Raw genomic sequence first — 25,354 nt, forward strand, 5'->3', positions numbered from 1 at the left:
CATCTTTTTAATGGAGCAGAGAAATGATCTCATAGGGGTTTTTGTGCAACGTAAATGAGTTCATTCTAAACTATTCAGTACTAATTCCAAAACACTTAGAATAGTGCCTGGCACATAGTAGGAGCTGTTTTCAGCACCATCACCACAAGCATCACCACCTTATCTCCCGATGCCATGGCATGTAATGAACAGTATTCCATTTATGTCATGGGGACTGACTGACCTGGATCATAACACGGCAATTACAAGAGCCACACCAGACAGTTGCTTTCAATAGTTATGTCAGAAGAAATGAAAGAACCTGTCTATTATACTCATCCTCGACAACCAGACTTCACTTGAGAGTAAACCCTGTTCTTTATTACCTCCTATTGGGAAAGGAATGTTTCTTAGAGCAACAAATGTTACTCTAAGACATCCTGACACACACAAATCTCAGCTTATAAAACAAATACGTTAGAGGTTGATTGACCAATATACAAAAAGATCCCAGCCATAGTTGCTTTCAGGCAGTGGTTCCTAACTAAAGGTGCATCCCAGTATCATCTGTGGAACTTTGAAAAACACATGTGCCCAAGAACCCAGCCAGGGAGGCTCCAATTCGGTGCACATCTTAATCTCCAAAGAGCCACTTGGGGATTCCAATGTGTGCCCTCAACTAAGACTCTGACTAGGAATCAGGGGCTTTCGACTCTGGGTGCATTTAAAAATTGCATGACAAGGCCCCCAGGGCCCCGGAATGAGGAACTGAACAATCATGACCTTAAAGGTTCTCCGGGTGGTTCTTGGGAGCAACTGGGGCTGAGTGTTCCTGCCTTAAATAATAAAACCTTCTGACAAATGCAAGACATGATTTATTTACATACACATTTTCAGAAGCATATCTACAGGTGATTCCTGATTACGAGGTAAAGGGAAGGTAAAGGGAAACAGAGTTCATGGATAATCCAATATCACAGTACAAACATGTCAACTCTTAATATCCATGGGGAAATTAAGTAGTTTACAAACTAATCATGACTAAGGCCCAGCAAGGAATGGGGATGGGCTTCCTTCTCTCAGCCTTACTCCCCAGCTCTGGCCTCCACACCTCTGGCCTCCACACCTCTGGCCTCCACACCGGCCTTCAAACCAGCACAGGTTCTTAGGAACATGGGGGTGGCAGGCCTAACCACCCTGGACCTCAGCTGTACTCTAACTGTGGTTAATGTGCAAACGGATTAATCAGCAGCAGAATAATAAAGAGGCAACTATGCTTTGTATGGGTGAACTCTACTCTTGTTAAAAAAAAAACAAAACTCACGCTAAGTTAATTTTTATCCATTTTTCACCTTTTCTTGTCAAAGCAACTTTAACTGGGCAATGACAAGGCAGTTTTAAATCGGACAGTAAGTCATATATCATTGCTAAATTTAGGAATTTTAAATATTTCAGATTTCTTGCATGCTTTCAGACAAAATCAATACTGCGGACAAACTCCATTTTGAAATTTATCCATGCAGATTTTGAGACATGATAGACATCAACTAATAATTTTTTGTCACTTAATTCTAACATAAAGTGTTTAAATGCACTTCTGAAGTAAATGCTTCTCATGAGTCATACCCAGTGTAACTAGACTCTTCCCTCTTAAAACCTCTCTTTTGAGGAATTAGCCTTTTCGCTCTCTTCTATGATAACCGAGATATGGGATGAAATAAGTTAATACACCTCTTTCAGAATTTGTTTTCCCCTTTCCTCCAAGTTTTAATTTTAATTTAATTTAATTTAATACAAAATAAAAAAGTTGAAAAAGCTGTATATGGAATATTCATATACACTCAGCCTAGATTCAACAATTAACATTTGGCCATATTTGATTTTTTTCTCTCACTCCATGCATACACTTCTGGCTGAACCACCTGAAAATAAATAGCTGACAGAGATTACTTCATTCCTGAAAAATTCAGCATGCATACCCCTGGAAGAGAGATATTCCCTGTATACCTTCAATACTATTATCACTGTTCGGAAAATGAACGATAATTTCCTAACAGTACAGCTTGTACATTTTCAAATGCCCCCCAACTGTCCCTAAAATGTCTTTATGATATTCATATCTTTTTTTCCAAGTCTCCGGTGAATTTATCATGGAGTCATGTGATGTGCTCATTAAACGTGCTCGTTCCATGAGAAATGCCTGTCAGACTACGGATTCTCTGTGGCCATTAAAGAAAGCAGCTTCCTGCTTCTGCAGTTATCAACTTAAGATTTATCTGTAAAGCTTTCAAGGTGTCCTAAGCTCTCCTTTCTTCTGACTGGCCTACAGAGGGTTTGTGATGTCCACAGAGGTATTTCTGAAATTGGAACAGGAACAAACTATACAAAAGAACATCAGCTTTACCTCAGATGTTCTCTCTAGCCTTCATTTCTTTTCACGAATCCTTCATTCTGAGTAAATGTTCCCCGCCATTCTACCTGAGTAAGTAGGTCTCGGCAGTAGCTGACAGGTAATGGTGTGAGAACACTCAGAAGCCTGTTTGTAACCTTGTAGCATCGCAAGCATTTATATTTTACTTTAAGGTGGATGTGCAGAAATCGAGAGGCTGCGTAACTATGGTGGTAAACGTGGTGGAGATGGCGGTGCAGGTGATGGTGGCAGTGGAGGTGAGGTCACGGTGATAATGGCGGTGGCGGCCTCCATTTCAGGCCCTTGCCCCCCAAACAAGTATATATTCAGAAATATAAACCACGATTAGGGTCAACTGACAATCTGCTACTCCATTACAATAATAGCAGAATGTTCAAGGAATCTCCTTTTGCAAGTTTGTAAGTTTTGTGGGGTTCCCTTAGAGCACAGAGAATTTCACGTATTTCTACACTTTTAAGTGTTAGCAATATATCCACTAACATTTCATTTCAGTTGGGAACATAAAGAGATCAGGATTACCCAACTAGGATAATGACCACGGCCAACCAAGCAGAGAGTTCTTCAGAGAATCTCAACCAATACCTGGGCAACACTTTACACCCAAGAACTTAGCTTCATCATTTGAGATAAGTGCTTTCTCTGGTGCTAACGCCCATTTAAACCATGGCATGTACCTATAATCATTCTACAGAGGGTGTTTTTTGACCAAACACTGAAGAGTCACTGCAGTCAGCTCTGTAAGACCTGCTTGCTAAGAATGTTCCAGAGAGTACAAAGCATTAACATACGTATTGTAGGTCCTTACGAAGTACAACATACATCTGTGTGTCTGGAAGTCGGCATCTCCAGACAGATGGGAACCCTCAAGGTGTGACGACCCACGGCTTAACCTCTAACTTGGTGATGATAAGTGTTCATCACTTATTCATCTGCCCCAATTTACCTTCATTATGTAGTGAATCAATAAGTCCAGCATAATTTCACCATTTACGTTGTTTAAATATTACAGGCCACCTTCAAAATTAGTTTTATGGTCCAGTTTCATCCATCACCAGCTCCTGACTGTGCACATTTAACAGCAGGTATTGTGTGAATCTAGAATAATGACCCATCCTGAGCCCCTACGCAGCAGGACTCTGTTACTGAGTCTTCCTGTAACAAACCAGTATCTATTCGACCACAGTTAACGGAAAGAAGGAATTGCATAAACACCAAATGAACTTAGCAGAGGTTCTAGTAGAAAGCAAAAGGCTGGCACGCCTTGAGAAGGCCCATCCCAGGCAGCTTTGAAGCTAAGGGACCAAAAACATGACCAATCTAATCTTTAACTTGCTAAAAACAATTTCAGCAAATTCCAACATGCATACGTAGTCTGTTGAGCAAAACCTAACCTTCATGTGGATAACGTCAGCAACTTTAGCTACCAATTATTATTACCTCTCTTTTATTTACTTATTTATTTTATTTATTTATTTTTGGCCTCGCTGCACGGCTTGTGGGATCTTAGTTCCCTGGCCAGGGGTTGAACCTGGGCCCTCAGCAGTGAGAGTGCGGAGTCCTAACCACTGGACCCCCAGGGAATTCCCTTAACTGTCTCTTTTAAAAACTGCAAGATTTGGCCAAGAAATGAGAAAGGTATCCATGCCTTTCCTAGAACTTTTCTAAGTTCCTCTTTGTGGGATGAGATTGATATGCAGAAGAGAGGGATATTTCGATTTATGGTACAGTTGATTTTTTCTTTAACTGGCAGTACAGGAAGACTTACAAATGCAAAACCAAACATGCAGAAACAGAGTTTTTGTCATGCGACAAAGAACGTGATTCCATCATACAAATGAAAGGTTAACGACGGAAGAAGATTTGACAAAAGAACGCATACCTGCTCTTTGGACGGCACCAGGAGTTCTTCAATCGTCATGCTGTCCCGCGCGAAGGAGCTTCTGTTCAAGGTGTAAGACCTATCCGAACTGAAGGAGCGGAGGCTGTTGTAGTTACAGTTAACCATTCAAGAGTGGGAGATGACGATGAGATGGATAAAAGAACGTTAATGCATGCAACTTGAAGAACAGGCAAGATGGCCAAAAACATCAACCAAAGTCGTTCTTGAAAAGACATCATCAAAAATAAAATCCCTTATACTTTAGGAAATTTCTTAAGCTTAGACAACCTCACGATCAGGTTTTGTTTAAAATTAGGCGAGTTGGTGTTCAATCTTTGAGAAGGTGAAATGTGTGAAAACTTGGATATTTCACTATGACAGTCAAACCAACATGACTCCAGATGACTGCAGATAATTTGATAACTAGAGAGATTTTTCTTGGTTAAGACCTTCTTTTAGAGTCTCCTCCCTTTCTGGTCCATATTTGTCTATCTCGCACTACTGAATGGAATTATGGTGCTGTAAATGTATCCGTTAATAAGGCTTTGGGAACTAGATGTGGATTTAACCTATTGAGAGCTCTGGTTTATAGTGGCTTCTCATGGAAAACGTGAAGAGGGAAGGAAGGTTATGAATACACCTTACATTATCTTCATTGCCATCTCTCTGGCCTGGAAAAATTCAAATTCCATGTATGGTTATCTTGTCTCTCCTTACTGTATGCTTTTTTTCTTTGCTTCTTCTCTTCTCCTTTCTAGCCTCTCTCAGATCCTCTACACAGGCTTTGAACTTCCCAGAATGCAGGACTCCTGACGTCCTGAAGTACCACTCACCGCCTTGACCTCTAAACTAAATACCAACAGGGCTTGGGGGATGGGCAAAATGGGTGAAGGTGGTCAAAACGCATAAACTTCCAGTTATAAAATGTGAATACTTCACATTTAGTTACTTGCTTATTTTCATTTTCTCAAATCACATTTTATTTTACGTGACTTCCAGTTGTAAGTCCTGAGGATTTAAGGTACAGCATGCTGACCATCGTTTATAATACTGTTTTGTATGTTTGAAAGTTGCTAAGAGAGATTTTTGTTTTGGCCGTGCCACGCAGCATGTGGGATCTTAGTTCCCCGACCAGGGATCGAACCCGTGGCCCCTGCAGTGGAAGTGCAGAGTCTCAACCATGGGACTGCCAGGGAATTCCCGAGAGTAAATCTTAAAAGTTCTCATCATAATAAAAAAAAAATGTGTAATTATGAATGGTGATGAATGTTAACTAGACTTATTGTGATGACAGTTTTGCAATATATATGTATATTGAATCATGTTATATACCTGAAACTAACATAATGTTATATGTCAATTATATCTCAATTAAAAAAAAAAGAGACCAATAGAGTCAGGGACGCTGGTAACCCTGCATATATCCACAAAGGGCACACAGGCAGGCTGGAATGGCAGCTCATCTGAGCCTTGGCAGAACCCCCGTGATCCTTCAAGAACAAAGAGGATGGAGGCTGGTGAGCTGCTCCGAGGCCATCTTCCACTCGCCTCCCTACCAGGTAGGCTGTCGTGAGGTAGCTTTTCACTGCCTCCCATTTTGAAAGAGGTCTGAGGCTTCCTGCCATGCCCTCCTTGGAAGAGAGCGGTCTGGAATTGGCTCCTTAGCAATGGGGCAGCCCACAGCTAGCGTGGTAGACATACAGCCCCTTTGGTTTTGGTGTCATCCTCTCTGGTGTGGAAGACAAGGGCCACAGGAAGTTAGCCCCGCCTAGGAAGTAATCAACTGTCTGAATTTAAAGGTGGCTGCTCGAATCTTCACCAGCCGAACCTGGCAGACTTTGGCCTGGCCATGCCTTTTTCTGTGCTTGACAGGGGAAAGAGCAAAGGAGAGGTAACTAAGGAATGATTCTGTGCTTGCACAAAATGATTTCTTCCCCCACTGCCTACATTAAAGGCATATATGGATATATTTTAGAGACACCAAAGAGTATCCAAAAGTGGGGATTTTTATATCAAGATACAGAGGCCCCCAAATGACAGACATAATTCTAAGTGTCTACACAAATGGCTAGGTACATGCTTCTAGGATGAGAGCCTTACTTTCTCCAAAATAACCATCATTCTACACAGTCATTATCTGATGTATTAAGCAAATACTTACTAAGTGACTATTATGAGAGGGACACAATATCAGAAAATGGATATAGAAGCAAAAAAAAAAAAAGAGCATTATCCCTGCATAGAGCTTACCCAGTAAGCCATGTGACTCTGACCTCTTACACCGTTGGGCCTCCAGTGCCCCATCATATATGACCCATCACTCTTTTTTTTTTTTCCTATTTTTGTTGCAAACTTTTGTTACTCCTGTTTCTAGCCCCATCCCTTCTCTCAGATGCAATATAAGCTTCCTAAAAGCAGGAATTCTCTTTCTACTTTCTAACTCAACACCATGCAACAGAACTTTCTTTTCCAACAGATGATGGACACGTACTCAATCTGCTCTGTCCAATACACTGAGCACCTGAAGTGCGGCTAGCGTGACAGAAGAGCTGCATTTAATTTTATTTAATTTTAATTCATTTTAATTTAAATAATCCAGTGCCTGGCAGCTAGACCATTAGACAGTGCAACTTCTACGTACTTATAGCAAGACTCCATTTTGCCCCCGTGATGTGATTTGAGAGGCACAGGAAGTTCCACACTCTGCATCAGATATTCATTTCTTCAAATTTTGGTTCCCATGGCACGTGGTAATATTGGTGGTACGTGAGAACAGTTGTTTTATTGTATATGTGAACGAACACAAGTTTTTTTTAAATGATGACACGTTCATTTTAACTTTAGTTTTTAAACATATCTAAGATGTGTTTAAAACATCCTTTCTTTCTTTTAACTTACGTAGGAGTGCCAACGAAATAACAGAGCCTAGAATTGGGAGCTACCAATGGAGAAGTCTAAAGATGTCCTCATTTTACATAATGTCACTTGACATAATTCCTACTCCTGACTAATTTACATTAGGCAGAGGGAGCTGATTAACGGCATCGAGCTGCACTCTGAATCCTTAATATATTGAAGTACTGATACTTTCAGCTACTAAAATGAGAGATTATTTGCATGGGGGTCTGGAAGGCATTAAGTTGTTTTTCCCTGAGGTCAGCGATATTATTTGCAGCCATCAGTATACCCTAAGTGTTAAACAGGGGAAATGTTAGAAAAACACATGCTTCAGGTTTCTGAAGTTATACTGAAGTACCTAGCACAGCTTAGAACAGAACCCAGCAAACAAACAGCCCTTCCGATCAAGACTTTTCCTTTAAACCCAGTGCAATTTCTCCAGTTACTTCATGCACTATACAACTTCGTTAAGAGAAGTAAATTCCTCACGTATTCAGTCAACTTTGCGTAAGTAAACATTACTTGTCATACATTTAGTTACTTGCTTATTTTCTCAAATCACAAAACCGATTTTCTAAAGCTGAGCAGAGAAATAAAAAAGAAAAAGCACATGGCAGCACAGCATAGCACAGCACGATGCTGGAGAAAATAAAGATGAGAAAATGAGTCAAGGAAGAGCAGAGAAACACTGTCAAGGTGCCGTATTTTCTTACCTGATCTTGGGACTATTTTTAAGTATTTTTAGAAAAAACAGAAGAAGTAGAAAGCAAAAAAATCAGACAGGGAAAAAAAGAAAAATAAATGTTATGGTTGAATGAGTTACACATTTAATGTATCCCTTTTTAAATGTTACACTCAGAATATTATACTTGGTAACAGTTTAACAGTACTTTAAGAAACATATCGGCTTTATAGATAATTCGCCTCTGAGCATAACATCAGTTGCAATGTAAAAAAATGAGTTACATATAATAGCAACAAATAAGAATGGTGCAATCCAAACTACAAGTATGGAAGCCTCAGAAATGTCTTGTGGAAAATTTATAAGAGACAATATACTGGTTTCAACTCTCACTGGAGGTCAGCTGCTACAATTCCCTATATACAAATGATTGAGTCATGAAATGTAGCTTTTATATATTATCTGAGGAAGAGAATCAGCTAGTTATTGGATTACAAAAGCTCTTCAATCTCTAAATAGACTTTTCCCTTGAGGTCCCTTAAGAGTCTGCAATATTTTCAGTTGTAACTTGTTATCTGTGATTACCTGAAATAAGACATGTTTTTAAAAACTTATTTTCCCCTTCTTATTAATGACACCTGCTACAATGAGATTTTAAGGCCTTTTATAAATATATATATAAAGCCAAAATTCTAATAAGTTACATGAGGCTCCAAATTCTATTAAACAAAAAAAGATTAACTCAAAGAAAAATCAATTCAGTGTCTGAACTGGCCACATCCACAGAGCTGAGAATAAACTCCCAGGTTTACTTTGAGGGAAGTGCTGTTTACTATTAGACAATGAAACTTTTAACAACAGATCCTTAAACTATAGGAAAATGTCCCCAGGGCGCTAGCTTAGAAGGTTTAATTATTAGCTTAAAATAACTTGACTGTCAGCAAACAGGCTGTTAACCCAACCAGGGAAAAGAAGTCCCCAAATTCTGGACAAGGTTCTGTTTCTTTCAACCAGTGTCAGGCTGGAGCCAAAGCTTTCCACATACAAAAGCTGTAGCTTCAGTTTTCAGAGCTGAACTTGCTACCATTCTACCTGTAACTTTTGGTTAAGTCACTGTTTCACTCTTAACATGTCCCTTCTAAACAAAGTAATGGCATACTTTTCAAAGAGATACTCAGTTGACAGACAATTCCAATAAACAATACATAATTTTTTCCCAAGAATGCTCTCTTTTAAGTCTCAATCATAAATTGTTCTTTCAGTCACGAAGAGAGAAGAGTGAACAATCAACACAATATTTCTTACTTATTGGAAAAGAGGATCTTTCTTTCACTATGGAACAAAACTTAATTTTAAAACATGTGACCTAGATTGGTTCTCTCCGTTTTGCCAGTGAGCTCTTTTGCTATTATGCTTGAAGCACTACTGCCACGTGGGGAAAAAAAGAACAAACGATTAACACATTCAATTGCATAAAATTAAGGACTGAAAACCACAAAAGAAGACAGCAGAGCATGTGTACATTTCACCAAATTCACATCCTTATCCAAAGAGCAAACTTGGGGATAATGTGAAAAATGAAAATGATTTCGGTTTATGACACATCATGGTTGTTTTAAATTAACTGTGAGAAAAGAGCAACGATAAAATACCTGGCAGAGCGGGCCCCCAGACTAAAGCCCATGTAGCCCTCTGCGGGCAGAGAATCATCGCCCAATTCCTTAAGGTCTTGTGGCCCAAGATACTTGTCCGTGTCGCCTGTCATTGCATCTTCACCTGCGGATGCACAAAGCAAGCCCAAATCAGAAGCTTCCCTTTTGAAAATGTGTCTGTTGGGGAGAAACCTGTTCCTCCGGTCATTGGCCAATCACCCATTTCTCTCATGTTCATTTCCCCTCATCCCCCCCGGATAATATTTGAAACTGCCATTAGAAGGAAAAAATATAGGTAGAGGTTAGTTCATCACTTCAATAGTGAATTTATTGTGACCACCTAGAGGGGTGGGATACGGAGGGTGGGAGGGAGACGCAAGAGGGAGGCGATATAGGGATATATGTATATGTATAGCTGATTCACTTTGTTATAAAGCAGAAACTAACACACCATTGTAAAGCAATTATACTCCAATAAAGATGTTAAAAAAAAATAGTGAATTTAAGCAGCAGAAAGAGCTCCTGGCATTAGGTACCAATTTTAAACCATTTCTGTATCTCCTTCCTCCCTGCCTCAAGCCCCAGCTGACTAGAAAGGTTGATCTCTTCTGTCAGCTAGAGTTTTCCTGGCCCAACCATGATGAGGGCAGCTTGTTTGAATGGACCTGGATTGCAAAATAAGAGGCATCTCTTCATTACTGTTCTGCAAATTGTATGTGGGAAGGGAACCGACTTTATTTTAAATGTTCTTCTCACACCCAGGATTTCAATTTGGGGTTTATGTAAAAAACTAGCAAGTTATTTAATCTGAAACTACAACTGCTCAACTGGGGAACCTTGAAACACATCCATTTTGAACTGTTTCGAAATCTATCAAATTAACAACTCAGTCCAGCTGCCCCAGTGCTTGAACCCTGCTTGGAAAGCAGCTCTACCTTCAATAGAGATCAAATGGGGGCTTCAGTAGTTGTAAAGAAGGATGAAATAAATTGCTCTTGAACCACCTATACAAAGAGTTAATTGCCTAAAATACTTTTACTAGCTACACACGTACAACATGACCTCACACGGGAATAAACCACATTCCAGGGGTGACAGGGCAGGTTTTCCAGATGCCTTTTGCCCTCTGGGACATTTCCCATCCTTCTCAAAATGCAGCACGGGCTGTGGAAAAGTTCCTTTCACAAACAGGCAAACCCTATCTCCTTTTTCTGACTCTTGTTCTACTGGATACAAGCTTGGCTGGCCGAGCCAGATTTCAAAGGAGTACATGTTATGTTTTCTCAAAGGTAAGCGATTTCACCCACTCCAGCTCTATTTTCCAGTCCTTCATTCAGCACTGTTTATAATTTCCATTCATTTAAACTCGGGAAACCACAAGAGCTCAGCTTTTAAGCTACCAATCAAGTCTAAAAATCCAATAGCAACTACTGTTTTCGCCAGTGTAAAAACCAAACAGATCAACTTTCCATAGCTACCCGGCTACCCGGTACCAAGAGATTATTTTCAGTAACTATTTACAGCTGGGCTGCTTGCACACTCACTACATAGGAAACAAAAACAGCACACACCAAGTACGACTTAAAGAAAGATCTTACTCTGTGGCAAAGCCATTTCCACCGGGCTGGGCTGATCAAATGTTTTCCTGATGTTTCCAGGAATCCCTGAAGCAGTGATTTGGACTCTACCTCCAAATCAGCCCAAACCAGTCCCTGGGTTGGATCCACTGTCTTCACCACTTCCTCCAAGTTCCTCTCAGCATCTTCGTCTCCTCGCCAGCAACTGAAGAATTACACATCTTTTCCTGCCCATCAGTGTTCAAAGATTTTCAATATTTTAGATGAAAAAAAAAAAAAAACCAAACCCCAAATCTGGCTACATTTCATTGAGATCAAGATCCTTTTTGATCATTCCGCAGACATCCTTTTAAAACTCCTTCTGATTGGATTAAAAACTCCTCTGGCAAGCCTCTAGCAGGATCGAATGGTGACATAAATGCAAGCCCCTGAGTTATTTGTATGTTAATATGAGGACTGCTCCAGTGTAGACTTTCGGTAATTTGATACCGATGCCCGTTGCCTAACCGGGTAGCCGAGGCAGCCTGAAATCTAGGGAGGGCCGGCGAGTGAGCCACTGCATTTAATTAGGAGGCGACTCTTCTCCAACCTGAAGGAAGAAACGGCCAACCCAGGTAGAGAGGAAAAACAGGAGAAGAAAACAAAGAAGCGGCCCAGGCAGGGAGTGGCAGGGAGCTCCAGGCAAACTTTAACTTTGTTCTCAGCTGGGAGCCTGGGTTATTTATGGTCCCTGTCAGGTGGAAGGAGGGGAAAAAAAAAGAGAGAGAGGGAGGAAGGGAGGGAGGGAGGGAGGGAGGGAGGGCAGACCTGCCCTCGGGTTGAGGTTGGGAAACTGTGGGGCAGAGGGAAGCGGCCGGGATCCTCAGAACTCTCCCAGAAGCCCTGGAGAACGAGCCCATCACCGCTGCTTTTGATCCAGAGCTGCGGGAAAGGAGAAGGGAGACAAGCTGGGAAAACGGAGTGGATATTGTTTTAACTTCAGCACAAGCTCTTTCAACTCTCTGATGCGATTAAAGTCACTAACTGGTCCTCCCTCCTTGAGGGGTCCCTGGCGAGGGGGAGAGGAGGAGGAACCGGGGTTGGCTGGGGAGGTCTTGGCTGTGAGGGGCTGCAGGCGGCCAAGGAGGCGCTTCTGTCACTGCGCTGTTCCGCTGCTTCCCTCTCTCTGGGGCTCCTGGCCTCCCTTCCCAGCTGTTCCACCCTGTTTTTGTTGGCAGTGGAGGGAAAAGCTAGCCGGACTTCTGCATCCTCCATCTGGGTACACAGGAGAGGCAATTTCAATTGCTTTTTCTCAGAAGAGCTGGAGCGTCGGCCTAGAAAGGGTCAAGGGTTTGGACATGATCTTGAAGGAAGTGGTCTGCAGCACTTTTGCATATATTGCATCTATCTCTTCGACTGTTACCTAAATATACAGAAATGTGAATCTGTAGAACTGAGGAGGTGGGGTACAGATTTGTGGTTCCTGGATCAATGCATAAATAATGACTCATCTAATATTCAGACGATACGACACCTGGTGCTTTAATTTGATCCGCCCGGCTATAATCAACACTGAAAATACCCAGAAAGTGAAGGGAAGCCATTTATACTGCCTGGTACATATGGAAAAATATTCCCCCCAATAATAATATAAACAAAAAGAATCATTTCCAACTCTTTAAAGAATGGAAGGGGAAGTCATGGGTGACATGGAGAAAATGTCTGAAGGTCAATCTGTTTTCCACAAGTGCACTTAAAATCCAAACTACTGGGACTTCCCTGGCGTCCAGTGGTTAAGACTCTGTGCTTCCACTGCAGGGGGCACGGGTTTGATCCCTGGTCGGGGAACTAAGATCCCGCATGCCACATGGTCCGGCCAAAGAAAAGAAAAGAAAAATCCGGGCTTCCCTGGTGGCACAGTGGTTGAGAATCTGCCTGCTAATGCAGGGGACACCGGTTCGAGCCCTGGTCTGGGAGGATCCCACATGCCGCGGAGCAACTAGGCCCGTGAGCCACAACTACTGAGCCTGCGCGTCTGGAGCCTGTGCTCCGCAACAAAAGAGGCCGCGACAGTGAGAGTCCCGCACACAGCGATGAAGAGTGGCCCCCGCTTGCCACAACTAGAGAAAGCCCTCACACAGAAACGAAGACCCAACACAGCAAAAATAAATTAATTAATTAATAAACTCCTACCCCCAACATCTAAAAACAAAAAACAAAAAAAAACACAGATGCGATGCCTCAATCAAATATATGAATGAAAAAAAAGAAAAGAAAAGAAAAATCCAAACTACTTAGCAAAGCCTGATTCAATGGTGCTCGCTCATTCAAGCTTCCTAACAAGACCTGCAAAGAAAGGTTCCTTCCTCATGACTTCTTGGCCAGCTTCTCTCCGGCCACTCCTACACACCCATCCTGCCCTTCTGTTACATATAATTCTTTCAGTCCCTAGAATTCCTGAAACTCTTTAGACTTTGAACCACTACATAGGGTGTACTCCCCTGATGGAATCTTTACCCCTCTTCTTCTCCTGAGTAGTTTCTCCAGTCTTGGACTCTTTCTAGAACACCTCCCATCCTCCACTCACCATCCTAAGTTCGGTGTCCCTCATGTGGGCTTCCCTTATCAGAGTGTATTGGCGGGAAAAACACCTGCTTGGTCCCTCCCATGGAAGAGTGAGATGAGAACCCCAAAACCAGAACCCAGGTTTTCCTGTACCTGCCATATTGTAAGTGCCCCATCAGTATCTTTGGAATTCATGATTGCTTTTATTAAAGAGGTTGGTGGTTTCGCTTTTTTTTCCCATCTACATGCCACAGCAACTTCGTATTCATTTGGCATGCCAAGCTCGACGACTGGTATACAGTAAAATTTCAATAAAATTAAGTTTCTATTCTTTCTCTACATATCCTTCTTAGACTTCAGAAATGGTCTCTATGAAACCAAAAGAAGCCCAGAGTTGGGATGGGGTTGGGAGGTGTTAATATATTTGGCCAAAGATTAAAGTAGTCTTATGACTATTAAGTAATAGTAATTAAGTAATTATGCATTTACCATTTTAGAATGATGAAAACATTTCTTACAAGGCACGGAATTTAGAGGTAAAGGCAATGGTCTTATTTTAATGCAATTTTGCATAGTAGGTGGTGCCTGGATTCAACTTCAAGCTTCATCACTTACTGATTAGGTGAACTCTGGGATACTGTTTACTCTGAGTCATAGTTTCAACCTCTACCAAACTGGGATAACAACTCTGCCTCTATCCTAAGACCTCTTGGGGGGATTAAATGAAATAATGCACAAAGAAAGGGTTTAGTCAGCACTAACTGTTAGTAGTATTCAGTAACACAGCTTTCTTTAGTGTTCAAACATCTGAATGCATGAACTCATATAGTTAGCATTTAAAATGCTACTATTGATACTGCTTGGGGCAAAATCTAACCATAGCACCAAGCCTCCCTGCTCTGCATTGCCTAACACAGGGCCAGGTTCATCATAGATACTCAACAAATACCTGTTGATTGAATGAATGGAGGAACAATATTAATACAACTAACTCTCATTTCAATAAACAAAATATTCTATAATTATCGTATAGTACGACACACTAATATACCAAAGATTAGAAAGGAATAAGATGAACTCTATTGAGTATCTTGTTAACTGCCTCTAATCCATTCTATAATCCCAAAGTATTTTCATTAGTAACAGCTTCTGACCAACAGGTACAAATAATTATATTTGTAATATAACAAAAGTAATATTTCTATGAATGAACAACACTCATACAATATCAGATATATTTAGTTACAATATATGTATTACCAGAACCCACAAATTTTCACTTACTAAATACTCGTGTGGGTTTGTGTTTCCTAGAAGCGTTTGGCGCAGTGGCATAACCGTTGTGTTGAAGATAAATCTGACTATTTTCTAGCAAAGAAGGTGTGGTAGCTAGTGTTTAAAAATGCCCTCTCTACCTCATCCAGTGAACCAACTCTCCTTGTATCCATGCCTGTGTACTGCCCTTGTTTAAATCTGAACTGGCTCAATCTTTGAACACTAAAATGCAGGGGAAGTGATGTTACGTGACTTTGGACTTTGAGTTCAAGGATACCTTGCAGTTTCTGCCTGAGTCTCTTTGGAGTACTTGTTCCAAAGGGGAAGTTAATCCCAAAGCAAGAAATTTGACGACCATGAGGCCACCTCGTGTAAAGGTGTAAAGAAAGTCAAGGTAGCCATGTGGAGAGAGATGCCAGTCAGCTCTCAGCTGTTCCAGCCATCCCGGCCGAGGTGACAGACCCTCGAACGATGACGTCACATTGAACGTCTGGCCATGTGACTCCCACCTTAGCTACCGTCTGACTGCAAACTCCTGAAGGCTGTCTAGAGCCCAGTTGAGCCCTGTTAACTCACACAACCACGAGAGACGATGATAATAAATTAAACCACTGAGCTCAGAGGTAATAAGTAGTGGGAACAGAGGGGAATGAAAAATAACAAGGTCCAAAGGTAAGGCAAAGTGGTCACAGACAGGGTGCCTAATGCACCCCTAATCAATTAGAGTGAGCTCTGCAGTGCGTTCTACGATTAGTGTAGACAAAGTCTGGGGGAAGCACACGGGTGAGTGCCACCAGAGGAGGCCTCACCCATACGGAAGGGACTTTACACCTTTCAAAATTATGAGCACTGATGTTTTTACTAATCCATTTCTGACAATAAAATACCAGAGGCTGGAAAATGCTTAAAGAAAAACCCAGGGCTGCCCTGGTGGCGCAGTGGTTGGGAGTCCGCCTGCCGATGCAGGGGACACGGGTTCGTGCCCCGGTCCGGGAGGATCCCACAGGCCGCGGAGCGGCTGGGCCCGTGAGCCATGGCCGCTGAGCCTGCGCGTCCGGAGCCTGTGCTCCGCAACGGGAGAGGCCACAGCAGTGAGAGGCCCGCGTACCGCAAAAAAAAAAAAAAAAGAAAAACCCAAACACCCCAAGTCTACCTTGATCTCACCATTCCCCAAATAATAAAAGCTGTTCAGAGGCATTTCACTTCAATTTTGCAGCTACCCCTTCCTCCCAGTCCTATGATGACTAGGTTCAGAGAACAGGTTTCCTGTACTACAGTCAATCCTCCAAAGATTCATACACTCTGTCTACGAGGAAATAATACCAAATAGAATCAGGGACAAAGGAGAGAAAGAGAATATATTAAATGGTTATCAGGACTGTGGTTGGTCACGTAGCTGTGCCTCATTCCCTTTTAGAATTCAACTCACTGGTCCAGAATCAGTACATGGGGGAATATACCTAACCCAACTTCCTTGCAATCTTTCATTATACCCGCTAATGATTTTTCACGGTGAATAAATGAAACAGTTCTTGTCTTATTATTTAAGTGTTTTCATGCCCTAGGAGTTCTTTTCTTCTCTTTCTTTTTTTTTTTGCATGTAATTTTCTTCTATTCTTTTCCATCTTAAAACCACTACCGAGGAATACTTTTGTTGCTTTTCCAGCGGTTGAAAGTTGATTTCCCATCTGGCTGGAGACTAGAATCACAAAGAATATTCCTTAACGTAACTATATCAAATTATATTGTCAGAAACTTTGCTCAGAAGTGTTTAATCCCTCTGATGCAAAATGCAGAATCTCCCCAAGGAATGTACTTTGTAACATTATGAAGCTGAAAATAATGGTACAAAACACCCCCCAATGAAATGATAGTAGAAAATCTCCAAATTACATGGGATTTTTTAAAAAGCTAGATTAAAAAGAATACAGGAACACAGTCTCTATGCTCTAGTGATTGATTAGGAGTTGATTACTTCATAGAACTCAGTAAACAGCCTAACTGAGAAGCAGTTAATGATCAGAATTGAGAAGACAAATTTACTGTGCTTGTTCTGAAAAAAGTGTGTTTTTTGATCATCACATAGCAAAGAGAGGAAATGTAAGCTACTGGGAAAATAAATCCTTTAGCCATTTCTAGTCTACATTATAGAATAGTAGAATGAGATCACATCATTATAATCAACATCTATATTTATTGAGCATTTACTATGTTCTAGGCACTGTTTGGTGCTTTATAAGTATTATCTCAAGTAATTCTCACAACAACCTTATAGAATAGAATTGTTATCTCCATTTCAAGATAAAGAAAACCCAGTTCACAGTGGTAGAATAAACAGCTAAGATTACTTAAGAACATGGGGAAAATTGGATTCCAAATTAGTTGGTTTGACTACAGAGCCCTACTTTTAACTACTGCCAAACTCTACGCTATTGAACAAATACAATAAGAAATCAGTAACCAAAATATCAGCTCCATGGAGGCACGGGTTTTCGTCTTCTCCTTCCATATCCAGTGCCCAGAACAATGCCTGGCACATATTAGGTGCTCAATAAATGTGTGAGATGAAAGGTCAGTAATTGCTGTTGGAGAAAGGAACTCTATTACTGGAGCAAGAAGGAGGGAGACTTACTTTTCACCGTAAACTCTTGTACCTTGGGAATTTTATACCATGTGCGTCTATCACCTATTCAAACAATGAATAAAATTAACAAAATAAAACAAAATACAGGGACTGCAGATAAGTCATCTGTGTGTTCCATACACCAGAAAAGGTATTTTGACAAATGTCAGTCTGCCAGGTAGACATTAAGATGTGTATGTGCACCAGCAAGTATCCGGCAAAGAGGAAACGATACGTACGACATTTGACCTTACTTGTCTCTTTAAGACATGGAAGAGAAGAAATGAAATGAAACAAGGCAGGAAGAAGGGGATGCACAATATTAATGTGGTACTTCTGGTAGCTTCCCAGGGTTCTAAAGCAGTGGTTCCCAACCTGGAGGATGCATTAGAATCACCTGAAAACTCGCATTTCTGACAAGTTCCCAAGTGAATCCGATGTTGCTGGTCCAGGGACCACACTTTGAGAACCACTGGTCTCAAAGGTCCTTACAAATGACAGTGATCTAATGGCAGTACTGATTCTATAGCATTCAGTGTCTGTTTTCTAGTGGCTATTATGAGTATAATTAAAGTACCAGCTCAGCAAGTGAATTGAAGGAATGAGTGCAGTGTTTCTCAAATTTCAAGGGATGTATTTTATCAGCTGGGGACCTTGTGAAAATGCAGATGCTGATTCCACAGGTCTAGGGTAGGCCCTGGATTCTGCATGGGTAACAAGTCCCCAGGTGACCTGCTCTACTGTGTAACTACTTTGAGACGGTAGACAGTGGAGCGCTGGGCTAGGACCTATGTTAGGAGTAAAGCCAACTACTGCCTTTGAGGCATTTAGCCTCTAGTAAAGAAGCTGACACCAGGACACAAACCATGATACAAATACTGTACTCCTAATGCTGCTGGTTCCTACTGAGATCATGCCTTGTATGTGCTACACGCTGTGCTTGCTAACTGAGCACTTTACACGCACGTCTCGCTTAATCCGCAACCCTGGGAAGCAAGTACTAGTATTTCCAGTTTATAGATGAAGAAACAGATTCAGAGTTATTTGTCAAAACTCACACATCTGGTTAGCGGAGGAGCCTGGATTAGAACCCACGCAGTCGGGTTGCAGAGACCAGGCGCTTCCCCACCTCGCCACCAGGACAGAAGGTGTGTGCGTGGTTACAAAGTATTACAAGAACACAAAGGAAGAGGGCAGCACATGGGACTGTAGACGTGGCGGATGCTGAACGGAGAGTGTGTGAGTACAGGCAGGGAGAGAGGGGTGGAAACGGGAAGTTGGCCATCCCAGGCCACAGGATGCAGCCCAGAGGGACAGAACGGGAATGCTGGAGACCAGCGAGCAGCCGGCTTTACTGAAGTTACAGGCAACTGACTTGTAGGAAATGGGCTGGTTGGGTTGGATTTTTAGGGCGCTTGAAATTGGATTATAGACTAACCATTGCCATCCGAGTGACAAGCACCCCCCCCATGAGTGGGGGGCAATGCAATGACTTTGTCGACCCACATGGCTTTCGTTTTTGTTTTAACTGAAGACTTAAATACTCAAAGCGCTCTCTCTTCCTCTCGTGCTGTCCTGGCCTAATTCTAATCCTAGAGCAGGAAACAGGATACATAGACAGTCGTATCCATCTGATTAAGGAAAAGGAAGGACAGCCATTTTTCGAGCATCTACTGTACGCTGGTCACTGTTCTAAGTGCTTTATGTGTATATTATTTCTTTTCATCATCTCAGCAACTCCACGGTATTATTAACACGTTTAGAGACAAATAAAGGCAAATAAGACTCAGCCTATTTTATTTTTTGGAAGGTTCAAATAAGGAACATAAAAATTCGGATAATTTTGAAGAGAAAATCTTTTCCATAAATTCAAAACTTTATGTCTAGCTCCCCTAATGTTTAGACAGTAAGTTTTCATCATGAAGAATCCAAATGACTCTATTTGCTCATGTCTTTTCCCTCCATCTTCCGATATCTGCATTGTCAGAAGAGCAAGGAAGCAAGAGTAAGAGGGAGGGGCTTCCCTGGTGGCGCAGTGGTTGGGAGTCCGCCTGCCGATGCAGGGGACGCGGGTTCGTGCCCCGGTCCGGGAAGATCCCACATGCCGCGGAGCGGCTGGGCCCGTGAGCCATGGCCACTGAGCCTGTGCGTCCGGAGCCTGTGCTCCACAACGGGAGAGGCCACAACAGTGGGAGGCCCGCGTACCGCAAAAAACAAACAAGCAAACAAAAAGAGTAAGAGGGAAGAGGAATATGATAGTATGAGGATGCTGACCCACTCAAACTTTAGTTCCTTCTTTTCTTTTTTTTTGGTTTCACCGCGTGGCTTGTGGGATCTTAGTTCCTGGACCAGGGACCGAACCCATGCCCCCTGCAGTGGAAGCACAGAGTCTTAACTACTGGACCGCCAGGGAATTCCCAAACTTTAGTTCTAAAAGTCTAATTCTAACCTAGAGTCACACAATAAATAAGGGAAAAGTTACTTAGATTCCAGATGCTCATGCATTTCACTTTTCGTTTTGCAGTTTGCAAGGACTCCTGTGCACATCCTGAGAGGCTGATAAAAGGAAGGAGATGGCGTGTCGACAGTGGAGGGGCTATGCCACCCACTTCCCGAGGTCCCAGTGTGTGGCACAGGCACTTCTGGGTCAGGCTGGAGGACCAGTGGATGCTTGGGACTCCATTATCTTCTGGGATGGAAGGAGGCTCAGGGCGAGGCTGCCCAAGCCCAAGGTAGAGAATGCAGTGAGCTCTCTCTCCTGCCCCCTCCCCTCCCCAGCTGCCTCCTCCGTCAGGAAGGAGCAGATGCTGGGTCTTTTGCTTCAACCTTTTGTTTTCCAGCATCTCTGGCAGCAGTGGTTGTCCTTTCAAAACAGAAAGTAAGTTCTAGAATATACTGTTTTCTTGCTTTCCTTCTCAAAAGATGTGAGAGCAATGGGGTAAGTTGAGACAATGGTTAGATGAGCAATGGGTGACATAGGTGGTCTTAAGAAGTGCGTGTCGGGCTTCCCTGGTGGCGCAGTGGTTAAGAATCCACCTGCCGATGCAGGGGACACGGGTTCGAGCCCTGGTCCGGGAAGATCCCACATGCCGCGGAGCAACGAAGCCCGTACACCACAACTACTGAGCCTGCGCGCCACAACTACTGAGCCCACGGGCACAACTACTGGAGCCTGGGCTCTGCAACAAGAGAGGCCACCGCAATGAGAAGCCCGCACACCGCAACAAAGAGTAGCCCCTGCTCGCAGCAACTAGAGAGAGCTCATGCGCAGCAATGAAGACCCAAAATGCACCCCCCCAAAAAAAGAAGTGCGTATCATTTTAAGGGATTCGTGTATCTCTCACGGGAGGGTCACCCACTGTCTTCTTTCTTTATTTCCCTAACTCCAAGTGCCGGTAAGATCCTGGCTTCATAGATGGTCAAAAAGGAATCAGACTTAAATGGCAAAGTTTGCACATCTCTTAAGCAACGACAAGAACATGTAGCCGTTATCCCACAGAACAAATGACTCTTTTCTGCTCGGGATGATTTTTTTTTTTTTTTTAAGAGTACAAAGTCAATTTGACTCTTTCCTCTTAAACATTATTCTGTTCTTTGTGGCTAGATGTACCTCTTTTTAAAAACTGTATTGCAGTTTACTATTCCTTAATCCAGGCTAGATATAGTTTCTAAAGTAAGCACGCATGACTCAGTGTTGGAACCTTTCCAGATGTAGCAATGAAAAACGTCCCCTGTGATCTTGGTTGGTTTAATAAACAAACCCATCCCAGAAAGGAAAAAGAATTCTGTGTCTTTCCTGTAAAGAGCCAGAAAAAGACAGTGTTGGGACAGACACTGTAATTTTTTCCTATTTTTATCAGTACTCCTTAACCCTAATCCAGAAATTACCCTCAGTCACCTAAGTAAGATTAGATGTTATACTGACTTGGTCAAACAGACACCGAAGAAGAGAGATGGAATGCAGGTGGAAAAGTTACTTGCACTGTTCTCATTACCTAAAACCTATGCCCCTTTTAAAGAAGACTAGAAAATGAATAAATTACTAGCCACAAACTAGCCCTGTGAAATCAGGCACTAAAATGGTTCTTATGTACAGAGAAATTCGGTTGCTATATTCAAAGTGGCCGTGTCATGCCCTTTGGTTCCTTCTGTTCAGTCTTTCTCAGCTATTTGTCTAGACTCAACCCCACATCCAGAGCTCACTGGTCTTGGCTCTTCATTACCTGGGTGTATGAGGACCGTGTGCGCAAAACAGGAAGACGCTCACTGCCCCCAGGTATAAAGCAGTGCCCGCATCATGTGCCTGTTGTGCGCAAGGATCTGGCCTCTTCCTTCTCTTACACCCAAAGTGCTTTTTTTTTTTTTTTTAAAAAATTTATTTATTTATTTTCGGGGGGCTGCATTGGGTCTTTGTTGCTGCGCGTGGGCTTTCTCTAGATGCGGCGAGCAGGGGCTACTCTTCATTGCGGTGCGCGGGCTTCTCATTGCGGTGGCTTCTCTTGTTGCAGAGCACGGGCTCTAGGCACATGGTTTTCAGTAGTTGTGACACGTGGGCTCAGCAGTTGCAGCTCGCGGGCTCTAGGTGCGCGGGCTTCAGTAGTTGTGGCGTGTGGGCTCTAGAGCACAGGCTCAGTAGTTGTGGTGCACGGGCTTAGTTGCTCCGTGGCATGTCGGATCTTTCTGGACCAGGGCTCGAACCCGCGTCCCCTGCACTGGCAGGCGGATTCTTAACCACTGCGCCACCACGGAAGCCCCACGCAAACTGCTTTTCACCATGCAGGGCAACAAGCACCTGTTATTGGTTTGTTTTCTGTCTCCTACCTCTACCTACAGGGTGTGCACATACAAGGTAAAGACAGGCCAGGCCTGTTGTCAACTCTCATCCTCAGTGCACTTCTGGCCCAGGCGCTCGGACCACCCCTTCCCACGTGTTCACATCTTCCCTTGGTTCTCTAACCCCTCCTGTTCCAGACCCTCTGCCCACCATCCTGCCTGCCCCCGGCCAATCATTTTCGGTGCTGATGTTCCGTGGTGTCACCCTCCACTCTCTTCTTTCTCTGTAGTAAGAATCCCAGTGTCGGGGGCGGGGGTACGGGTGGCCAGGTGAGATCCCACTTCCCCATGAAGCAGGTCAAACGTCCTGGGTAGATGGGCAGGGACTAAAAGAACTGGGGGTGTGGGGGAAATTTTATTCAAAATTACAACTTGTTGGGCTTCGCTGGTGGCGCAGTGGTTGAGAATCCACCTGCCGATACAGGGGACATGGGTTTGAGCCCGGGTCCGGTAAAGTCCCACATGCCGCGGACCAACGAAGCCTGTGCACCACAACTACTGAGCCCGTGTGTCACAGCTACTGTAGCCCACGTGTCTCAGAGCCCGTGCTCCACAAGAGAAGCCACCACAATGAGAAGCCCGCATGCCGCAACTAGAGAAAAGCCCGCGCGCAGCAACGAGGACCCAATGCAGCCAAAAATAAATAAATTTATTAAAAAAACAAAATTACAACCTGTTTTGGGCAAATGAAGAAACCACCTATTGACCTTAGTCAATAAACATGCTAATTCCCTGACAGCTCTTCAACAATTCCTGTTCCCCCTCGTGCCACAGGCTGCTACAGCTGCTCATCTGTCACAGCTTCTTGAGGAGAAAAAATACACTACATGAGAGCTACTTATTCTGGGTCTGAATCCACGAAGTCCTGGACGTGGCAGTTGCTGAGGTCAGCAGGGATTCCCAAATGGCCTGTGCTCATCTGACTGGACCTTCCCAGGCAAGTTTCTCCCAGGGCGTCTGCTGGAACTCACTCGTCTGGTTTCTCTCTCCATTGTTCACCACTCTCTCTCCATATCCTCTGGCACTCCTCTTCCTCTTTTTTTTTTTTTTTTTTTTTTTTGCGGTACGCGGGCCTCTCACTGCCATGGCCTCTCCCGTTGCGGAGCACAGGCTCCGGACGCGCAGGCTCAGCGGCCATGGCTCACGGGCCCAGCCGCTCCGCGGCATGTGGGATCTTCCTGGACTGGGGCACCTGTGTCCCCCGCATCGGCAGGTGGACTCTCAACCACTGCGCCATCAGGGAAGCCCGAGCTGGAAATTCTTTTAAATTCACCAACTATTCTTTGAGATGCAGACACCCCTTGGGAGAGTCATTAGAAAGCTGTTTATCGAGTCAATACGTAGCCTAGGGCTGTCTCAGTGAGAAGGGGTATAAAGGCAGGAAAAGGGAGCAAGGAAGCAAATTCTCTCCATCTTGCCTGTTCTCAGAAACCTGCAAGACTATCCTTTCCTTTCAGTCTCCCTCCTCCTGGACGCAGCTGTGCAAACACATATTGAAGAGCTGCTGTGTGCAAGGTCCTGTACTAGGTTCTGGGGATACACCAGAGACTAAGATTAGGTCTCTGCGTCTGGTATTTCATTTTGACTTTATGCCGAGAGTAGCACGCAACTATGTAATGTCTGTTTGAAAGGTCAATTGTAAGCAGAGAGATATCAGGCAAAAGGTTGGCTGGATGTTAGGATTTAACAGGTATTTGTAAAATGATAAAATTTCAGGTGAACGACATATTCTGCGTAACAGTCACTGCTCCCTTGGAGGACCTGGAGGCAAGGTAATCTCCAAGGCTTCTTTCCAGATCCGTAAAGCTAAAAACATAATAGTCCGATTTATTTATTATGATGACCAGAAGATCAGGATAGTCCAAAGCATTCGGTGAGAAGAGGTCCTATAGGACATTTCCCCCAATAAAAAAAATTCACCCTTGGGTTCTATATATAAGAACACAGGTCACGTTCAAGTAGCTATGAAAGAGGTGACCTAATTCCACAGACTTTCACATCTGTCTTCTTGTCCCACTCTGCCACTAACCTGGTTGGGTAAGTCACTCAACATTTATTTGGGCTTTACTTTCTCATCAGGATAATGGAGAGCTTGGACTACAGGTTCCTAACCTGCCCTTTGAGTTCTCTAAAATCTGTGGATTTCACTTTGCTGGGGCTTCCATTAGGCACGGATTTGGGTACAAAGCTGAGGTGAGCTTGACTCTCTCAAGATATCTGATGAAACGTTAGTGCTTTATTATATCTCAAACCTATACCTACTGACAATTTTAATTTTTTTAGAATTTTTAAAATACGTTTTTATAAATAATGTATCCGAAGATTTTGACCCACTATATAAAGTAAGAATCTCACTCTTTAAGAAAAATATACAGATTTTGATGAAGAATTTAAATTCTGAGAGGCTCAGGCCTTTAGATTTCTACCGCTCCAATTCCAAAGGACCAGTGGATAGCAATCTTAGTACAACATAATTAGTTTTTTCCTGGGTCAGACAGATTTATTCTGCTTCATTAACCCCTTCTGTGCTCCTTGATGGATACTGGAATCTGGTTTCCAGATTTTTGGATTTCCTTTAATAGGAAACTTCACAATCTGGTAGACTGTGGTATACCTAACTGACAGTTATATCTAAGTGTACTTAGACTCTTACTTTTTTCTTTTAATATTTAGTGTCTACATTTGATCCTGAAAGAGCTTCTATAGTCCTATCAGAATTGTAAGACGCTAAGAATTAAATAATTCTTCCCAGCAAGGGTTGTGTCACCCAGTTATTTCGTAAACCTGTTCAGTGGAGTCCTATTTCACAGAGCTGCCTTTTGGGTTTTTACTTTCCATGGCTTAATTCCAGTTCTCATTATGTCCCATCTATAGTTCTTTAAATGTATTACTATAACCCAATCCACTAGAATCCTGCAAGCTAAAATAACAGTATTGTACATTTTTTTAATTGACAAAATACATTTTATAGGAATTTACAA

General features: G+C 42.8%; 1 protein-coding gene and 1 non-coding gene across 2 annotated transcripts in view; both read right to left on the reverse strand.

The window, feature by feature from the left end:
- Window positions 1–25,354, reverse strand: part of ANK3 (ankyrin 3) — a 329,557-nt gene that overhangs the window by 92,318 nt on the left and 211,885 nt on the right. The window contains 2 exon segments of the mRNA XM_060126942.1: window positions 4,290–4,392; window positions 9,522–9,645. Coding sequence (XP_059982925.1) covers window positions 4,290–4,392; window positions 9,522–9,645 — 227 coding nt within the window.
- TRNAE-CUC (transfer RNA glutamic acid (anticodon CUC)) lies at window positions 3,918–3,990 on the reverse strand. Its single transcript has one exon. It is a non-coding gene; the product is annotated as a tRNA-Glu (tRNA).

The sequence above is a fragment of the Lagenorhynchus albirostris genome, chromosome 16 (assembly GCF_949774975.1).
Source record: "Lagenorhynchus albirostris chromosome 16, mLagAlb1.1, whole genome shotgun sequence".
NCBI lineage: Eukaryota > Metazoa > Chordata > Mammalia > Artiodactyla > Delphinidae > Lagenorhynchus > Lagenorhynchus albirostris.